The 21,149-nt window shown below is 41.2% G+C and overlaps 1 protein-coding gene across 2 annotated transcripts in view; it reads left to right on the top strand.

Moving 5' to 3' along the window:
* Positions 1 to 21,149, top strand: part of timm21 (translocase of inner mitochondrial membrane 21) — a 46,333-nt gene that overhangs the window by 11,050 nt on the left and 14,134 nt on the right. For both annotated transcript variants that reach the window (XR_006311424.1, XM_043688450.1), the window contains exon 3: positions 15,400 to 15,497. Coding sequence is in view for 1 of the 2 variants with exons in the window: in XM_043688450.1 (XP_043544385.1) it covers positions 15,400 to 15,497 (98 nt within the window). In the remaining variant the exon portion in view is untranslated. The remainder of the gene's footprint in view (positions 1 to 15,399; positions 15,498 to 21,149) is intronic.

Raw genomic sequence — 21,149 nt, 5'->3', positions numbered from 1 at the left:
GCAAGAGAGGAGGGGGAGTGGAGTTTTTGATAAGGGATAGCATTACAGCTGTGCTGAGGGAGGATATTCCTGGAAATACATCGAGGGAAGTTATTTGGGTGGAACTGAAATAAGAAAGGGATGATCACCTTATTGGGATTGTATTATAGACCCTCCAATAGTCAGAGGGAAATTGAGAAACAAACTTGTAAGGGGATCTCAGCTATCTGTAAGAATAATTGGTAGGGGATTTTAACTTTCCAAACATCGACTGGGACTGCCATAGTGTTAAAGGTTTAGATGGAGAGGAATTTCTTAAGTGTGTACAAGACAATTTTCTGATTCAGTATGTGGATGTACGTACTAGAGAAGGTGCAAAACTTGACCTCCTCTTGGGATATAAGGCAGGGCAGATGACTGGGGTGTCAGTGGGCGAGCACTTTGGGGCCAGTGACCATAATTCTATTCATTTTAAAATAGTGATGGAAAAGGATAGACCAGATCTGAAAGTTGAAGTTCTAAATTGGAGAAAGGCCAATTTTGACGGTATTAGGCAAGAACTTTCAAAAGGTGATTGGAGGCAGATATTTGCAGGTAAAGGGACTGCTGGAAAATGGGAAGCCTTCAGAAACGAGATAACAAGAATCCAGAGAAAGTATATTCCTGTCAGGGTGAAAGGGAAGGCTGGTAACTATAGGGGATGCTGGATGACTAAAGAAATTGAGGATTTGGTTATGAAAAAGAAGGAAGCATGTCAGGTATAGATAGGATAGATCGACTGAATCCTTAGAAGAGTAGAAAGAAAGTAGGAGTATACTTAAGAGAGAAATCAGGAGGGCAAAACGGCGACATGAGATAGCTTTGGCAAATAGAATTAAAGGGAATCCAAAGGGGTTTTACAAATATATTAGGGACAAAAGGGTAACTAGGGAGAGAATACGGCCCCTCAAAGATCAGCAAGGCGGCCTTTGTGTGGAGCCACAGAAAATGGGGGAGATACTAAATAGATATTTTGCATCAGTATTTACTGTGGAAAAGGATATGGAAGATATAGACTGTAGGGAAATAAATGGTGACATCTTGCAAAATGTCCAGGTTGCAGAGGAGGAAGTGCTGGATGTCTTGAAACGGTTAAAGGTGGATAAATCCCCAGGACCTGATCAGGTGTACTGGAGAACTCTGTGGGAAACTCAAGAAGTGATTGCTGGGCCTCTTGCTGAGATATTTGTATCATCGATAGTCACAGGTGAGGTGCCGGAAGACTGGAGGTTGGCAAACGTGGTGCTACTGTTTAAGAAGGGTGGTAAGGACAAGCCAGGGAACTATAGACCAGTGAGCCTGACCTCGGTGGTGGGCAAGTTGATGGAGGGAATCCTGAGGGATGTACATGTATTTGGAAAGACAAGGACTGATTCGGGATAGTCATCATGGCTTTGTGCTTGGGAAATCATGTCTCACAAACTTGATTGAGTTTTTTGAAGAAGTAACAAAGAAGATTGATGAGGGCAGAGCAGTAGATGTGATCTATTTGGACTTCAGTAAGGCATTTGACAAGGTTCACCATGGGAGACTGGTTAGCAAGGTTAGATCTCATGGAATACAGGGAGAACTAGCCATTTGGATACAGAACTGNGCTGAACAAAGAAACCTTGGAGTGCAGGTTCATAACTCCTTGAAAGTGGAATCGCAGGTCGATAGGATAGTGAAGAAGGCGTTTGGTATGCTTTCCTTTATTGGTCAGAGTATTGAGTACAGGAGTTGGGAGGTCATGTTGCGGCTGTACAGGACATTGGTTAGGCCACTGTTGGAATATTGCGTGCAATTATGGTCTCTTTCCTATCGGAAAGATGTTGTGAAACTTGAAAGGGTTCAGAAAAGATTTACAAGGATGTTGCCAGGGTTGGAGGATTTGAACTTTAGGGAGAGGCTGAACAGACTGGGGCTGTTTTCCCTGGAGCCTGGCTGAGGGGTGACCTTATAGAGGTTTACAAAATTATGAGGGACGTGGTTAGGATAAATAGACAAAGTCTTTTCCCTGGTGTCAGGGAGTCCAGAACTAGAGGGCATAGGTTTAGGGTGAGAGGGGAAAGATATAAAAGAGACCCAAGGGGCAACTTTTTCTCGCAGAGGATGGTATGCATGTGGAATGAGCTGCCAGAGGATGTGGTGGAGGCTGGTACAATTGCAACATTTAAGAGGCATTTGGATGGGTATATGAAGAGCAAGGATCTGTAGGGATATGGGCTGGGTGCTGGCAGGTGGGACTAGATTGGGTTGGGATATCTGGTCAGCATGGACAGCTTTGACCGAAGGGTCTGTTTCCATGCTGTACATCTCTATAACTCTATGACCTGCTATATCTCTAAGAGACATGGATGGGTAAGGTTCAGGTCTGCCACTTAGACAGGCCCAAGGCAGCACCAGAAAAATGTGGGCACCAAGGCCGGAAGTTTAGAAAGCCAACTATGGTTTTCTGGGATATCAACCTATCTCTCCCCATTGTTCTTAAACCCCTTCACTTTCACTCCTTCTCAACAATGTATCATCTACAGCCATTCACCCAGTATCCATCATAGACAGACCTTGGGAGCCATGTAAAGTAATAGCAAATCTTTGAAATGAATGTTAAAAAAATGAATATTTCAATAGAACTGGCGCTTGGGCATACCATCATTCATACTACACAGAAAACACAAATTCCCAACCCATTGCAAAAAATGTTAAATCCCAAGTGATCATTAAGTTGTTAAAACAAAGAACCACATTAAAAGCCACCACAAAGACAACTAATCCTTTAAACTGTTCGTCAAACTGTGTATATAATTATCTGCTCAGCTAAGTGCTTCTGTTGGTTTTGAAACTCACCCAAGCATTCAATATGTGCTCAGCTGTCAGAATAAACCATTATGGCCCCAGAAAACAGAGATTTTAAAACTGAAAGAACAGATGGCTAGATCATTATTGAAGATTATCTATCGCAGATGGTCTATCCCTCACAATATTTCAACAGTAGGTGACTGCTCTTTTAACTCAAGTGTTATAATTCCATCTGCTTGTAATAATGGACAAGCAACAGGCTAATTCTTTTTAAAGTTAAAGCTGTGGACTTTAAAATCACTTCAGATCATAGCACAAAAGTTCCAAAGCACTGTTTTCTTCAGTTTTGACTGCATAACACCACCTTATCCAATGTAAGAAGTATGGAAGAGTACATGATTATTTAAGTGAAGAATGATTGCTGAATTCTGTTGTTCAGAGTGATTTTGGTTATCAATATATGAATTGCAAAACATTAGAATGCAAATACAGCATATAATCATGAAGCCTAATGGGATCCTATCCTTTTTGTTACAAGAGGAATAGACCATAAAAATAAGGATGTTGTGCTTCAGTTATACAAGACATTGGTGAGACCACATGTCTCATACTGTAGCAGTTTTGGTCTCTTTATATATAAGGAAGGATGTAAATGCATTGGAGGCAGTTCAGAAGAGACTTACTACATTGATTTTTGGAATGTGAGCTGGTTGTCTTAAGGGGAAACATTGAACAGGCTGAACTTCTTTCTACTAGAGTTTAGAAGAGTGGGGGTTCACTTGCTTGAAATGCATAAGATTCTATATGGTAGTCATAGAAAAGATTATTCCTCTTGTGGGTAAGAAACTAAGTGGCGGGGGGGGGAGCAGACAGTTTTAAAATAAGCCTTTTTGGAATGCTTTTTCTCCTAGAACTAACCTTCAAACTATCTTCCTCATGAAGTAGCAGAAGTAGGATCATTGAATATTTTTAAAGCAAAGATCATTGCATGTTAGGCAAGGTGTTATAATTCCAGTTGATTGTAATACTGGGTAAGTCAGATTACATAGCAATACCTGGTTTGATAGATCATATTAATTTTTTAAGTTGATTAATGTGGTAGTTAATCACCAAAAAATATTCACAAGAGACTGCAGATGTTCTTTGACAAGAGAGCATAACAGGTACAATAAAGGTAAAAGAAAACAAGGGAAAGAGTTGGGCCACAATAGTTGTTTGTGTATGGAACTAGAGAATGTAGGTAGGGTTCTAAATGAATATTTTGTGTTAGTATTCATTAGAGAGAGAGAGACAATATGAGTATAGAAATCAAGGAGAAGGTCTGTGATACAGTTAAAGAAATTAACATACAAAAGGAGGAAGTTTGAGTGCTCTGGCAGGTTTGAAAGTGAAGAATTAATCCAGGGCCAGATGAAATACATTCCAGATTGTTGATTGAGAGAAGGCAGGAAATAGCAGATGGCAAAAATTTTCAATATTTTCCAGCCACAGACAATTTGGTGGCATTATTCTGGAACGGACCAAGGGATAAACCAAGAAACAATAGGCCAGTCAGTCTGACCTCAGTGGTAGGGAAACTGTTGGTAACAATTCTGAGAATAGAGTTAATCTACATTTGGAGAGGCAAGGATCATATAAGAACTGTCAGAATACTTTTGCTAAGGGATCTCATGTCTGACTAAATTGATTGAACTTTTCAAAGAGGTGACCAGGTATGTAGAGAAGGGCAATGCATTGATGTAGTCTACTCAGATTTCAGCAAGGCTTTTTATAAGGTCCCAAATGGAAGACTGACAAAGGTAAGAGCCCATGGGAACCATGGAAATTTAGCAAATTAGATCCACAATTGACAGAGTGGCAGAGGGTGAGTGTTGAGCGATATTTTTCCAGCTGGAAGTTTTGATAAGTGGGGTCCACAGGGGCCAGTATTGGCCTACTTGCTTTTTGGGGTTTATATAAATTAGTTTGATATGAATTTAAGAAGGTTGATTAGTAAGTTAGGAGATGATGCAAAAATTGGTGGAATAGTAAATAGTGAGGAGGATAGTCTTAGGTTACAGGAGGATGTAGACAGACTGGTTAGATGGGCTGATCAGTAGCAAGTGGATTTTAATACAGATGAGTGATGCATTTGGACAGAATAAACAAGATAAGGAATACATATTGGTTGGCAGAACCCCGGGTAGGACCAAGGGGACCTCAGTTTGCATTGTACACAGATCCTTTAAGGTATCATGACAAGTGAATAAAATGGTTAAGATGTCATATTGGGATACTTGCCTTTATTGGCCGAAGCATAGAGTTTAAAAACACGGAGGCTGTGCTGGAACTGTATGAAATGATGTTTTGGCCACAGCTGGAGTATTGTGTGCTGCTCAGGAATCCATGTTACATGATCGCACTTGGTAGGGTGCAATGGAGATTAACCAGGATGTTGTCTCAACTGGAGAGTTTCAGTTATGAAGAAAGATTGGACAGACCAGGGTTGTTTTCCTTCGATCAGAGGAGATGAACAGGCGACATGATTGAAATGTATAAGATTATGAGGGGCAGGAATAGGGTAGACAGGAAGAAACATTTCCTGTTGATGGAATGATCAGTGACCAAGAGGCATAAGTTTAAGGTAAGGAGCAGAAGATTTAGAAGAAATTAGGAAAACTTTTCACCCAGAGTTGTGGGAATCTAGAACTCATTGCCTGTAAGGGTGGGAGAGCCATAAACGCTTATTTTGAGGTAATTAGAAGTGCACTTGCAATGCCAAGGCACACAAGGCTGTGTGTGAAGTGTTGAAAAATGAGACTAGAATAATTATATAATAAAACATAGAACTGTAGATGCTGAACATCTGAAACAAAAATAGAAATTGCTGGAGAAACTCAGCAGGATTGGCAGTAATTGTGCAGAAGACACAAATGGTAAAACAATGTTTCATCCTAATTCCGAATAATACCCTATTGCAGATACTTAATTCACTGGACATATTGCAATATCTCAACTGTTTAATTTCTTAGTTCACTGATGCCCCCAATTTCTGTTTGAACTGATGAGGCAGTTCTTTAATTCCTTTTTGAGTCTGATGGTGTGAACCCTTGTTTTAAATTTTGCTAGCCTAAGCATCAGTTCTAACAACTTCAATACATGTTCTCCGAGCTTGGAAGCTCCATAAACTAACAACATTTTGGCTAGGGTGACTGGTTCCCCAGCACTAAAACTTGATTTTCCACTGTCCTCTCTTCTAAATTGGACTTCTGATTCTGCTTAGAAAAAATTATTCTCCCTTCTGAACTGAACTACTGATTTGCCTGAGCTGATGCGAGGTTAGTAGCTAAATTAACACCATCTAGTCTGTTTGTAAACTGAGTAGTGTAAACATTCCATTCATTAACACCCTGCCAGGGACATGATTGAAGTCACATGGTTTTCTTGCAAGTGATGTATTTAGGTCACTGTTTCAAATGACTTTCTGACTTTTATAAACATATCTTCACAGAACATGACCAAAATTTTTTGTCTCTTTACAAAGTCCCAATCAAAGTTTATTGGGAGTAGATGGAAATGTAGAATTCAAAATGTAAACTGATAAGTCATGCTCTTTCTTAAAGATGGAGATGGCTCATTGCACCTCTTTGCTTCTTTTATTGTGACACAAAACTGTAGCCCTTAACATCCCCAGGGAGCTTGACGGGATACATTCTGAAAGGATGTTTCACCTGGTGGTGGAGGGGGGTCACAGTTTCTGAATAAGGGACCTCCCAATTAAACGAGATTAAGAGAAATGTTTGTTACTTTTTAGAATTCTCCACTGGAGCAATGGAGGCTGGATCATTGAACATCTTAAGGATGGGTTAGATTTTTGATCTCAAGGGGATCAAGGGTATAGCGGGAGGCAAGAAAATGGAGTTAATGCCATGACCAGATTAGCATGTTCCAAAATCATTTTTAGGAGTTAATGAAGACACAAGTTCAAAGAGACATTCATCATACTGTAGGTTAATTGGCATTAATGTGTACACTTAGTTTTGTTATACCCGCATTATAAATAAAGAGTAGGCTGGAAAAAGCACAGCAAATCAAGCTGCATCAGAGGAGGAGGGCAGTTGATGTTTCGGGTCAGAACCTTTCATCAGAACTGGAGGAGGTGAAGGGGGCTGTGAACAAAAAAAGAGGGAGGGAGGTGGGGCTGGAAGAAAGGTGGGTGGGATGGCAATATGTGGATCCAGGTAGGAGGTGGTTGCGATTGGACAATTGGAAGGGTGGAATGGATAGATAGGAAGGAAGTTGGACAAGTTTGGTCAGAGGAAGGAGACGGGCTGGAGAGGGAGGGCTTGGCCTGAGATGAGACGAGGGATGGGAAGATTTTAGAAGCTGGTGAATTCGATATTAAGGCTGTATGGTGTAAGTTCCCGAGGCAGAAGATGAGCTGTTCTTCTTCCAGTTTACGTGTAGCCTTATGTTGATGGTGGAGGAGGCCCAGAATAGGCATGTTGTCAAGAGAATGAAAGGGGGAGGGATAGTTGAAATGGATAGCAACTGGAAGGTGGGGTTAATTGGAGCATATGGACCATAAATGTTCCCTGAACTGATCCTGAGTTTGCGCTGGGTCTGTCTGATGTAGAGGAGACCACATCGAGAGCAATGAATGCAATAAATCAGGTTAAAGGAAATGCATGTGAATCTCTTCTAGACTTGGAATGATTCTTTGGGGCTTGCATGGTGGTGAGGGGGGAGGTGTGGGGACAAGTTTTGCACCACCTGTGGCTGCAGAGGAAGGATCCAGCTGTGGAGGAGGGGTTGGTGGGGGGTGTGGGCCTAATGAGGGAGTTGCGGAGACACAACACCAGGTTAAAGTCCAACAGGTTTAATTGGAAGCACTAGCTTTCAGAGCATAGCTGCGCTCCAAAAGCTAGTGTTTCCAATTAAACCTGTCGGACTATAACCTGGTGTTGTGTGATTTTTAACTTTGTACACCCCAGTCCAACACCGGCATCTCCAAATCATGAAGTAGGTGGACATCTGGGATATCATGGAGTAGAATTGCTCATCTTGGGAGCAGATCCAGCAGGGGCAGAGGAATTGGGAGTATGAGATCATGTTTTTGCAGGAGAGTGGGGTAGGAGGAGGTGTAATCAAGGTAGCTGTGGCAGCCGGTGGATTTGTAATAGATGTAGGTGCTGAGTTGGTTGCCAGAGATGGAGACACAGAGGCCGAAGAAGGGGAGGGAGGTGTCCGAGGTGGTCCAGGTGAATTTGATGCTGAGGTGGAAGGTATCTGTGAAGTGGATGAACTGTTCGAGTTCCTGATGGGACATGAGGCAGTGCCAATACAGTTCTTGATGCAGCAGAGGAAAAGATGAGGGATGGCAGCATCCGAGGAGCAGGAGAATCGATATCTCGGGCATAAGCCCTTCATCAGGATGTTCCTTATGAAAGGCTTGTGCCCAAAAAATCGATTCTCCTGCTCCTCTGATACTGCCTGACCTGCTGTGCTTTTCCAGCACCGCACTCTCGACTCTGATCTCCAGCACCTGCAGTCCTCACTTTCTCCTCGGTGAGGAGGTGAGGTTTGATTTAATAACAATTAACCATTTCAGAAAAGCAATTTGTTGAATACTGAACATTATTTTAATTTTTGATCGTTGTTGTTCATTACTTGCAAAAGAAAGATAACATTTGCAAATTTTGAATGCAGTGTATCTGCTGATTAGACACTAATCTTAAAATTATAAGACATAGCACATTTCTGAGACAGGATCTATGACAAAGCACTTCAGAAATAAAATCTCCTAGCAAGTTCCACATTTGGGCAACAGCTGTATGTGAGCCCATTAGCATTTGCACTCTGTTTAACCAGTCTCTATATAAGTTAAGAGGTTAAAGCAAGGTTAATGTTTTCTCAGGAGCCACTCATACAAGCACTGTGGATTTGAGTTACCGTATTTAGTTGAGCTTTGAGAGAAGACAGACTCTGCCCCTGGACAGGAACATAAGCAATGGAAACAGTGACAAAGTATTCTCTTGTTAAAGTGGAAAAGCATATTTAAAAATATGGTAACTAGTATTTATATAAACGATTTGGATTTAGGAATTTAGGTAGCGTGGTTAGTGTGTTTGTGGATGACACCACAATTGGTGGTATAGCAGACAGTGAAGAAGGTTACCTAAGATTAAAGAGATCTTGATCAATGGGCCGAGGAATGGCAGGTGGAGTTTAGTTTGGATAAATGCGCGATATTACACCTTGGTAAGCCAACCAAGTGCAGGACTTGTTCATTTAATGGTCAGGCCTTACTTAGTGTTATTGAACAGAGAGACCTATGGTTTGAAGTACATTGTTCTTTGAAAGTTGCATCACTGGGAGACAGGATGGTAAACTATGTATTTGGCATGGAGAAAGTGAGGACTGCAGATGCTGGAGACCAGAGTTGAAAAGGGTGGTACTGGAAAAACACAAGAGGCCAGGCAGCTTCCGAGGAGCAAGAGAATCGACGTTTCGGGCATAAGAAGGGCTTATGCCCGAAACGTCGATTCTCCTGTTCCTCGGGTGCTGCCTGGCCTGCTGTGTTTTTCCAGCACCACACTTTTCAATTCTATGTATTTGGCATGCTTGTTTTCATTGCTCAGAACATTGAGTGTTGGAGTTGGGACATCATGTTGCAGTTGGACAAGATGTTGGTGAGTCTGCACTTGGGGTACTATATACAGTTCTGGTCCCCCTGCTATAGGAAGAATTATATTAAATTGAAGGGGGTGCAGAAAAGATTTAAAATGATGTTACTGGGACTTGGAGGGTTTACATTATAAGGAGTGGCTGGATAGGTTGGACCTATTTTCCTAGGAGCATCGAGGCTGAGGGATGACTTTATAGGAGTTTATAAAATCATAGGAGCATGGATAGGGTGAATAGCCAAGTTATTTTTCCCAGAGTTGGGGAATCCAAAGAGAGAGATAATGGGTTTTAGGTAAGAGAGAGAAAATGTAAAAGGGACCTAAGGAGCATCTTTTTTACGCAGAGGGTAGTGTGTGTATGGAATGAGCATCCTGAAGAAATGAGGGAGGCTGGTACAATTACAACCTTTAAAAGACAACTGGATGGGCATATGAATAGGAAGGGTTTAGAGGGTTATGGGCCAAATGCTGGCAAATAGGACTAGACTAATTTAGGATATCTGGTCAGCATGGACGAGTTGGAATGAAGGGTCCACTTCTGTGCTATACAACCATGTGACTATGAATCTAGAGGACACATTTGTAAGGTGAGAAGGGAAAGATTTAAAAAAGATTTGAGGGGCAACTTTTTCACACAGAGGATAGTTTGTGCGTGGAATGAATCATAGAATCCCTACAGTGTGGAAACAGGCCATTCAGCCCATCAAGTCCACACTGACCCTCTGAAAGCATCCCATCAAGACCTACCCCCCTACCCTATCCCTATAACTCTGCATTTCCCATGGCCAATCCACCTAATCTGCACATCTTTGGACTGTGGGAGGAAACCAGAGCACCCAGAGGAAATCCATGCAGACATGGGGAGAATGTGCAAAGTCCACACAGACAGACCCCCAAGGCTGGAATCAAACTCTGGCCCCTGGCACTCTAAGACAGCAGCGCTAACCACTGAGCTACTGTCTGAACTGCCAGAGGAGGTGGTCAAAGCAGGTACAGTTACAGCATTTAAGAGATATTTAGACAGGTACACGAATAGGAAATATTTAGAGGGATACAGACTAAAGACAGACAAGTGGGACTAGCTTTGTTTGGGAAAGTGGGTCGACTTGGACTGAAGGATCTGTTTCCATGTTGCATGAATTGATGATTCTATGGCTCTATTTCACTTCACTGTTGTGTGCCAGTGGCAAAGCACTTAGTGATATACTTTTGAATGGCAGAGCAGTCTAAAAGAGCTGATTGGCTTACTCCAATTGGTATTTGTAATCCTTACAAATAACTGACTTTCGGATATAACTTGTGGAAGTATTTTAATTACATTGCTTAGTGTTATCATCTCTCCCTCTTCCTCTAACTGAAAAAAAAGGAGAGAAAGATTGAGAGAGGCTATTAGAAAATTGTTGTAGCCTGGAAGGTACTTAGTCTGTTGTAAAGATTGCATTGTAGTTTCAGTAACCAGTTAATTAGAAATTACCAGCAAAATATTTTGAGATGGACTGCTGCGGTAGAGAGACTGCTATAGTAGAAGTGCTGCTGGCTGGAATAAGTGCAGGCTTAGGTGAATACCAGGCTTCGATAAGAAAGGCAAGCATGCAAAAGGCAAAGTAAAAGGGAAGAGATGGCAGTCAGGTGTAATCGTCCTGCCAGATGTGGGAGATCAGGGACCAATCCAGTCTCCCTGACGAGTATGTCTATGGGAGAGGTAACCAGCTGCAACTCCACATGTAGTTTGGTTCACGTGATGGTTGCATGCACTGAGGAGCATACAGGGTGTATAGAGTGTGATAGACACTAGTAATGGGGAGGTAGACACACCGCAGGTTCAGTCAGATAGATGGGTGACTCAGGAGAGGCAGGCAGATAATACAGGAGTCTCCTGTGGCTATTCCCCTCTCTAATAGGTTTTAGATTCTACCGAAGGGAGGGTGGGGAGTAGCTTCTCAGGAGAATAACAACAGGAGTATAACAACAGCAGACAAACCTGTGGAACAGCAGCTGGCTTTGCTGTAGAGAAGGGCTGGGCAAAGTGCAAGCAAGTGATAGTGGTAGGAGACTAGCTACTTATGGGCACAGACAGGCATTTCAGTGGCCACATTCAGGACTCCAGGATAGAGTGTTGTTTCTTTGGTGCCAGGGTCAAAAGCATCTCTGAATGGTGGCATGAAATTCTTAAGGGAGAAAGTGAGCAGCGAGAGGTTGTTATGCACATGGTACCAACGACATGGTTAGAAAGAGGGATGAGGTTCTGCGGAGTGAGTGTAGTGAGAAAAGAGGTTGAAACACTGGAGCTCAAGAGTAGTTATCTCTGAATTACTACCAGTGCCTTGTGCTGGTGAGGCAAGGAATAGAAAGATAGGATAGGTGAATGTGTGGCTAAGGAGCTGGTGTGTAGAGCAGAGTTCCGGGTTCTTGCATCATTGGGACCTCCTATGGGATAGGGGTGACCTCTACAAGAGAGAAAGGATGCATCTAAACCGAAGGGAACCAATATCCTCACAGGGAGGTTTGCTAGTGCTACTCGGGAGAGTTTAAACTAGAGTTTAAGGGAACCAGAGCAGCAGGTCAGCAAGTGGAGGGATTAAGGGAAAGGTAGATGTTAGGACCAGTAAGTCTGATAGGAATGACAGGTAGAGACAGATAAATGAACAGTGGGACTGATAGACTGAAGGGTGTTTATTTCAAGGATAAATCATTCCCCTCTCACCTTAAAGCTATGCCCTCTCGTTTTGGACTCCTCTACCCTGGGAAAAATACCTTGGCTATTCACCATATCCATGTCTCTCATGATTTTATAAACCTTTGTAAGGTCACCCCTCAGCCTCCGAAATTCCAGCTTACTGAATTTTTCATACTTATCATAAGTGCCGTAGACAGCAGTGAGATACCATTTGGGATCAATGCCTGCTAAACACCTTTTTAATAACACCACTCACATCGTTAATATTCAATCTCTCATATTACCTAATTTACAAACAAGGTCGACATAGGGAAGTTTCAATGGGAAACCAGAGTAGATACCAGGCAAATTTAGTTTGCAGCTTGCTCTGAACAACTTTTATGGTGTCTCTGGTCAAACTTCAGTCAATGGCATGATCAGAGGGCAACTGGCTCATGCACACCTCTATTGGTATTGCCATCATGTCCAACTGGGATATCAACAATTCACTGGCAGTACGGTATGGAAGAAAAGGTTTGCATTTCATGACACACTAGCAATTAACATTGGAAAAATGCAACAAGGGCAATTTTCGCAGAGTCAGACTCTCCGCTCACAGACTAGACTAGACAGCATCTAAGGGATGCTTAATTCCTTTCTGAGAGTTTGTTCATTTAGCAGCTACCTGCATGCTCACAGCAGCCTTGTCTTGTTTTGCCATGTCAATTAGTGCAGTCCCCAAATCGAGCAGCTTGCCTTACTGCCAAACAGTCCTCTATCTCAGGGATACACATCTTGCTGTCCAGCATTGTGGTACGTCAGTTCCGTAATCTGTGTGCCAGCTCCATATGTGGCAAACATATGGCATGTACAGCAAACAGACAGCCATTTATCCATCCTTAAGAGGAATAGTTTAAATAGAGGCACCTGCCAACCATGGTGTCCCGGTACAATAAGTCAAGGGTATCTCCCATACTAGTGCAGGGTTATTTGCAAAGTAAAGCTCCCTCTATTCTTTTAAATTGCAAATGAAGCTTTCTCTGTACTGTCCCCATCAGACATTCCCAGGACAAATGCTGTATACAAAGTGAAGCTTTCTCTACTCTTAAACTAAGAGTGAATCTCTGTCTACTCTTTCAAACTGAAAATAAAGCTAAACTGACCCTTTGTCAAAGCTTTGACAAAGGGTCAGTTAGACTCGAAACGTCAGCTCTTTTCTCTCCTTACAGATGCTGCCAGACCTGCTGAGATTTTCCAGCATTTTCTCTTTTGGTTTCAGATTCCAGCATCCGTAGTAATTTGCCTTTTGAAAATAAAGCTTCCTGTATTCTCTTAAACAGAAAGGAAAGCTCCGTCTACTCTTTCAAACAGAAAGTAAAGCGCTCTCTACAATGTACCTGTCAAACACTCCCAGACCAGTTACAGTGGAGGATTAGATACAAAGTAAAGCTTTCTGTACTCTTCTAAACTGAGAATAAATTGCCATCTCAGCTTTAAACTGAAATTAAAGTCCCTCTGCTCTCTCAAATATAGAATAAAGCTCTCTGTGCTCTTTTGAAGAGAAGGTAAAGCATCCTAAACACTGTCCCAATGAAACTCTCCCAGAGCAATTGTAGCATGGGTTTAGGTACAGTTAAACTACCTCTGCTCTTTTAAACTGTGAGTAAACCTCTATCTAGTCTTTTAAATGAAACCATGCAAACTGTGCACTTTTAAACTGAATGAAATTAAAACTTCCTCTGTACTGTCCTCTTCATCCACACTTTCTATTCTTATGGTTACCTCTGAGCTGATGGAAGTGACCTTAATGTTGCTTCCTCTGAGGCCTTGGTCATCTTGTCTTCAGAGCTCCAGCGGGACACTTTTGAAGGAGCTGGGTGTTTCTTCAACAGCTAATGGAACCTGCAAGACAAAAGAGGAAGAAGCCATCACAGCCTGAGTTTAGCAGTCAAATGTAATGATTGAGAGTGACAGTAGGGGTAATTAAAGAGCACCATTGGCATGCAGATTGGTACTTACTTGTTTCTCCGCATAAACTGTTCCCGTCTTCTCTTGCACGGGCCAAGTGATTCCCTCAAATAAGATAAAACAGTTCTTTCTCATTTCAGTCCACGAATTTTAAAAGCACATTTTTTTTTTTAAATGTTGGCTTTCTCTACCGTTATGGTTGTCATCACATGTAATGAGAAAAACTAGGGAATGAATGAAATTTCCTTAGGTGGCACAGCTGTTGTGCGTGTGGAAAAAAGAAATGAGATGTTTCAAAGGACTGAGGCAGGATAGAGGGCATGCAGGTTAGAGGTGTGAGAGGTTGATGGGGGATGATGTTTCATGCGATATTGGGAGTGATAGGGCATAGTGTGGCTCTATCCCTGGTGGATTGGAGAAGGTTTTTGCTTTGCACTGTGAACGTGCCACTGATTTGGGTGGCAACCTCCGGCCAGGCTGGCAGAGTCTGGTGGCATAGCTTCCTCTATTGGACCTCTTCAGAAGAGGAAACCCCCTCCTCTAGACCACTCCTCCCCACCCTGTGGTGTAAAATTCCAAGCAGTGGAATGTGGTGAAACGGTTAAAAAATTATGTCCCAATACATGTGTGAATCTAACCGGAATGGAGGTGTTGCTTAGTCCCGTGTGAATCTTCTTATCTGTATGTAACCAGAATGGAATGTGTTTTTTAGCCTTGCTCTGCTGTTCACATGAATGTTTATATCTGGAAAAGAGTATATCAGCTGGAAAAGTCTCCAGTTCGGTGAGTCTGCTCCGGGGTTACGTTTAACCGCCGAGCGTGGGTTGTTGGCAACCGCTCTACGAGAACTGACGGCTCCCAGTTTTGGTAACATGTAGAGTGAGTATAAGCCAGACCCGTTCTGGCGACGCTGCGGGGAATAAAATGCCCATATTCTAGCAGACTCGCCTCTTGGTCGTTTGTTCTGTGTCAGACTACTCTCCTACGAACCTGACCTTGAGAATTTTTTAAAACACACCCCCCGCCCAATCCAGTAGGACCTCAATGTCCCGTAACTGTGTTTATTAAGAAACTGATTGATAGATCTTGTTCTTTGAAACCCAACAATAGACAGTATATTAAATTGGCCACCTTGGTAACTTTTATTTTATATTGTGACCCATGAAGTGGTGAGACTAAAGTGACATTGCCCCCCTCCAGTCTTGGTTGTAACAATTTGAGCATATCTTTTTTGGGAAAACATTTAATTTATTTCATAGTGAAATGTTACATTCTCGTTTTTCCTTATTCTATTAAAATATAATATCTTTTCAGGAGGTTTATTCTACGTAATATTTCAAGAGTTGTTTTCCTCCTCAAGTCCCAATAAATTATATGGAGATGCCCTGAAGAAGTGTAGAGCACACCCTGAGGTAATCACCATTTTTTAAAGAAATCTCAATATGTGTAAATGTGTACATGTATGTGAATGGCTTCAGTTACATGTAGAGAATTTTAAAATGTGATTGTTTTCCTGGACTGGAGTTGAATGCAGGGAAATGTAAGCAGTGTTCAAAATAGTGAATGGTTTTGATAGTGTAAATAGGAAGAAATTGTTTCCGGTACAACCTGGGTCAGTAATTGGATGCTACCAGTTGACAGTATATGGCAAAAGAAACTTAAGGGACAGGACTTTTCTACATCACGTTTGAATGATATGGAACAAATTGCCTGAAAGAGATATGGAGGCAAACTCAGTAAGAATGTTTTAAAAAAAATTTGAACATACACTTAGAAAATATTATAAGCTTCTGGGGAAAGACCTGAGGCGTGGGACTGATTAGACTAGTCTTTCACTTGCAAGGGCAGACATGGTGGCCTCAATGTCCTCCTTCCTTGCTGTGCTAGTCTAAAACTTTAGGCAGAACAGCTGTTGTGGGATTTTAATTCCGTCAAATCATCTTTGCTCTCAGGAAAATATTATTAAAACTAGTGTTCATTTTACTCGATGTATTTTAGTTTCTTGAAAATAAATCTCACTTAGCGTTTGTTTCGATCATCATGTGCAACATAGGCCAAGTTGATGTCGGGAAAATTGGATCAGGAAGGTTGAAGGTGAACAGATGGGGAGCAAAGATTGGGAGCAATGTTACAATACAAGCAACGAAAAAACAACATTTTGTCTCACTCAATTGTAATGCCTTGAGTATTGTAACCTACACCTGGTCACCCCACCTGAAATGGTGTGATGTTCTGAGAAAAATTAGAAGTGCTGGACCATTTGTGAAATTTAGGAAACTGCTCTTCAATCGTCACTGACCCATCCCCAACAACTTAGAACTAGTCAAAAAGATCAGTTTGATAATTATATGAAGTACTTTATTTTGTTTGGAGAGGTGTTCTCTGCTTTAGTTTGAAACAAATCCAGCTATTGTGAAGGAATTCATCGCACCAACTGGCAGAAAATATACTACTTCCTAATACCTAACCTAATTCTGGATTTGGAGATCGTAAAACTTTAATTCCTACTCTTCTCCCACCTCCAACCTACATCTTTATAACAAACTGTCCCTCTGTTTAAACTTGATTTATTCCTTATATGTTAACCTCAAAATCTATTCCTTTCTTTATTTTGTAAATCTCAACCAAATCATGCCTTAGGATCCATTGCCCTAAAAGTTAGTCAAATCTGCATGTGCTTACCTTGATAACTAAAGTGCTTCAAGTCGAGAATTGACTTGGTGACATAAAAGATTTCCAGTGCATTTTCAATCACATGCATCATCTGAGGAGTCTAAAACTGGACATAGTATCATAACTGAGGCCTGACCAAGGTCTTGTATGAGGACAAAATATTATGCCTTGGTTTGTTCAGCCCAATACACTGTTTGACCAAGCTATCAATTCATGGCAATGCTTATGAACTTGCACAGATTATGCCCTAAAACATCCAAGTTTTTTTTCTCACCATCTGTTTTAGTGCTTTTCCTAAAACAGTGATTCAACCTTTTTCCTATTGTAAGCATATCAAGGCTTAAATTGTCGTAATTCCTCAGTGAAACTTGTGTGAGCAAGAGCCTGTTATAGCAGGAGCACAGCTGTTGTAACTTGGTATAAACTCTATTATAGCTTTTACTGCTTTGAATTTCATGACTCCAAACTTTTAGCTTACCTTGTTCAATTTTCTGTAATATCTAAAAGTTTGCAGATCGCCCCCAACACCTGCATCAGTAATACATATCATAAAGAACTGCAGTTCCAGCAGCAATCCCTATAGGACATCAATAACAACTGTCCCCTAACAGATCCACGTCTGCCTATAATCAGTTTCTGCCTTTTGTCTTCCAGCCAAAATGAAGGTCTTAATGAAGCTCAATAAATTACGAATTTGGTATCACTAATGGCTTTCATCTTGTAGATTAAGATTTAAGCTTTCTCTAAGTTACCTCTCTGAAGATTGCAATTTTCTTTTCCTCATCTTGGGAAATGATGGTGACCTCTCCAACAAATGTCCTCAACTTTATAAAACAGCACCATCCTTCTCAAAGGTATATTTAGTATCCCTCATAGGTCCCTTATTGTTCAATTGTAAATTGCAACTCTAATGATAAGTTAATAAAATTAAGCATTTTTCTATTTACTGACTTCAAAATAGGCCTGTAGTTACATCAGCGAATCTTGCTTCCTCGTTCAAAGATGGCGTCCATATTTGTCCCTTTATATGTCCCAGAGTGCAGTGAGCTATGGAAGATACACAAATACATATCCCATCTTGCTAAGGACTCTGGGATAGATATCACTTGGACCAGCTTATCTGCCTATTTGCAGGTTTATGTTTCTATCTAAAGCCATATTAGATTAGATTACATTACATTACATTACAGTGTGGAAACAGGCCCTTCGGCCCAACAAGTCCACACCGACCCGCCGAAGCGCAACCCACCCATACCCCTACATTTACCCCTTACCTAACACTACGGGCAATTTAGCATGGCCGATTCACCTTACCTGCACATCTTTGGACTGTGGGAGGAAACCGGAGCACCCGGAGGAAACCCACGCAGACACTGGGAGAACGTGCAAACTCCACACAGTCAGTCGCCTGAGGCGGGAATATATATTCATCAATAATTATACCAACAGTTTAGCTATTAATATTGCATTATAACAATTGAGCATTGTCTTCACAAAGGAAGACTGATACATAGTGCTTGTTTAATATATCTGCCATTCCTCATGAGTTCTTCACAACCTGTACTTGAATGTCTACCAATGACCCATTATAGTATGATGTTCTTATTTCTTAACGTTATCTTCATTATCATGTCTGTGATCCTCTTTTCTATTACACTAGCTAGCTAATTGTGAAAGGGAGAGGAGGAGAAAAAACATAGGAAGAGATGGAATGTATAGGAGAGCAGAAATGAAACTCAACTACCATCAGTTAAACTTATAAATCAGAAAAAGAAGCATTTGACTGCTTGTTTATCTTACCTTGACACAAAATGGTGTTGATTTTGGTATCTTCAGGTAGGGAGGACTTCACATGGTCCAATTCTGATCTGGGGTCACCGTCAGGAGCATGGGCAGTTCCACGATACAGCCAGATATGAGTTGCCAATGTTGTGGTCAGTCTGGGACTGTGTCTTCTGAGAAAGATCAGAAGACGTGAAAAAGACTATCAAAGCAAATGAGTCATAGTGTACCCAGTCAGTGAAAATATTAAGGCTCCCCATGAAAAGATATTCAAGAGTGAATATAGCTTTGTTTTATCTGGTGATTTAAACTGTGAAATTGCCATATAAAATGTTTTCAGAGCACCACCTTCAAACATGTTGGGGGAGTTTATTTTTAGATTCCCTGCAGTGTGGAAACAGGCCCTTCGGCCCAACCAGTCCACAGCGACCCTCCAAAGAGTAACCCACACAGACCCGTTTCCCTCTGACTAATGCATCTAGCACTATGGGTAATTTTAGCATAGCCAGTTCACCTGACTTGCACATCTTTGGACTGTGAGAGGAAACCGGAGCACCCGGAGGAAATCCATGCAGACACTGGGAGAACGTGCAAACTCCACACGGATAGTCGACCGAGGCTGGAATCGAACCTGGGACCCTGGTGCTGTGAGGCAGCAGTGCGAACCACTGAGCCACTGTGGGCTATCAATTTTAATATGTAACATACATTCTGAAAAAGAACATTGTCAAATGTTCTTGATTAACAACTGCTAGATGTGAAGCATTTTCCATTTCTGGTGAATGCTTTTAGATCAGCATACCTTCGTCTGTTCTGTCTGCTGTATATGCCCCAGGCTGAAACTCTCAGTGCGGTCTGCTCTGCATAAAATAAATAAAGTACAGATTAGATGACTATTTCTATACAATCTTCAGTATGACACTGGGTTCCTGTAACAAGTTGCTTTAACATCCCCCTCACCAATTTCCCAATTTATCCTCCATATCACTGTTCATGTACCTCATTCCAAAAATATTCAAAAACAGTTTATTGTCATTTTCCTTGGGTTGCTGCTATTTTCTAGTTTGGCTGTTGACATTATGAACTTCAGACTAGAGGCATGACCTTATTTTCAAACGTAATCCAATGTCAACAAAGTTTGTTCATGTTTCCTAACTCCCGCCAGATTCTCCTAGGGCCTTTACTTCTTTAAACAAAAAGAAACACACAAGGTGCAAATATTAGAAATCTGAAATTAAAACCAGATAAAGTCAACACCTCAGCAAATCATTATGCCTCTGTGACTAGTTAATGTCTGTGATTTAGAATATGCACTCGGTCTCTTTAATGGGCTAATGCTTCTTGAACTATCAACATTATTTTGCTCCTGATTCTTCTCTAAGTTTCCCTTTTAAAATTGTATTAATGTACCTGTACATCTCTTCTGTTCCAGTCCTGAAGAAAACTACACAATGTGTTCTCTCCTCAGGTGCTGTGTGACTACTTGAATGTTTCCAGCATTTCCTGTTTACTTTAATTATCTACTTTCTAGTTTTACTTTAAAAAAACTTAAAGAAATAAAGAACAGAAGTATTGATATCTAGCCTTTTTGAATGAGAAGCTTCTGAACAGATGGCTATGGCACCAAGCTAAGCAAAATGCCAAGTCTATCAGATGGAGTGAATTACACCACCACAGGGCCCTTGTTCATCATGGTGTATCTCAGAGGTGAAATTTATCACTTTTTTTCTCACTTAGCAGTGTCCCTGCCAAATGGAGAAATGAATTATGCAATGAAAGAATACATACGGACCATGCCACGTACTTTACATGGAATAATCCATATCAAATACCCATTACCACTTTTGATCAGATCTTGTTAGCCTTTTGCTGCCAGAATCAGTGGGAATTCAGCAGCTGCCAAGATATAAGGATAAGATTTATAGTGCAGGAAACCGTGAACAGAAATAGTACTTTGGTAATGCAAAATGGATGACAACAGATCAGCAATCTAATGCTTTTCAAAAGAAAATCGGAATTGTGTGAATTAAATGCTCTGCTTTACAGCAATGACTGTAATTTACAAGCACTTTGATCAGTACAAAAAACTTTAGGATTTCCTATAGTTTAAACTAAACATATAATTTCTTTTCTTTGAGATAAATGTGCAAAATATGTTATCATTTTAGGAATTTGAACTCTTGTATGTTGCTTTGTTCTTCTTCTTTTGAGTAATAAACTTATTTTCTATTGCTAAAGAACACCTGCAGCCTCATGTGAAAAATTTTCAATGACCTATCAAGCCAGGTTTCATTCTGGGTTTTGACTTCTCCAGTATTACCATTGGCTGGGATAGTAATACTTCACTGAATCACTTGGATTGTAACCAAAAACCAGTTTCACTGCCCCAAGACTTATTTCATTCTTTGCTGAAAATGTGTTGCTGGAAAAGCGCAGCAGGTCAGGCAGCATCCAAGGAGCAGGAGAATCAACATTTCGGGCATGAGCCCTTCTTCAGGAATGAGGAAAGTGTGCCAAGCAGGCTAAGATAAAAGGTAGTGAGGAGGGACTTGGGGGAGGGGTGTTGGAAATGCGATAGGTGGAAGGAGGTTAAGGTGAGGGTGATAGGC

Source organism: Chiloscyllium plagiosum, chromosome 4, assembly GCF_004010195.1.
Source record: "Chiloscyllium plagiosum isolate BGI_BamShark_2017 chromosome 4, ASM401019v2, whole genome shotgun sequence".
In the NCBI taxonomy this organism is placed as follows: Eukaryota; Metazoa; Chordata; class Chondrichthyes; order Orectolobiformes; family Hemiscylliidae; genus Chiloscyllium; species Chiloscyllium plagiosum.
Note: the sequence above shows the minus strand (reverse complement) of the source record. Positions and strands in the feature narration are given on the sequence as shown.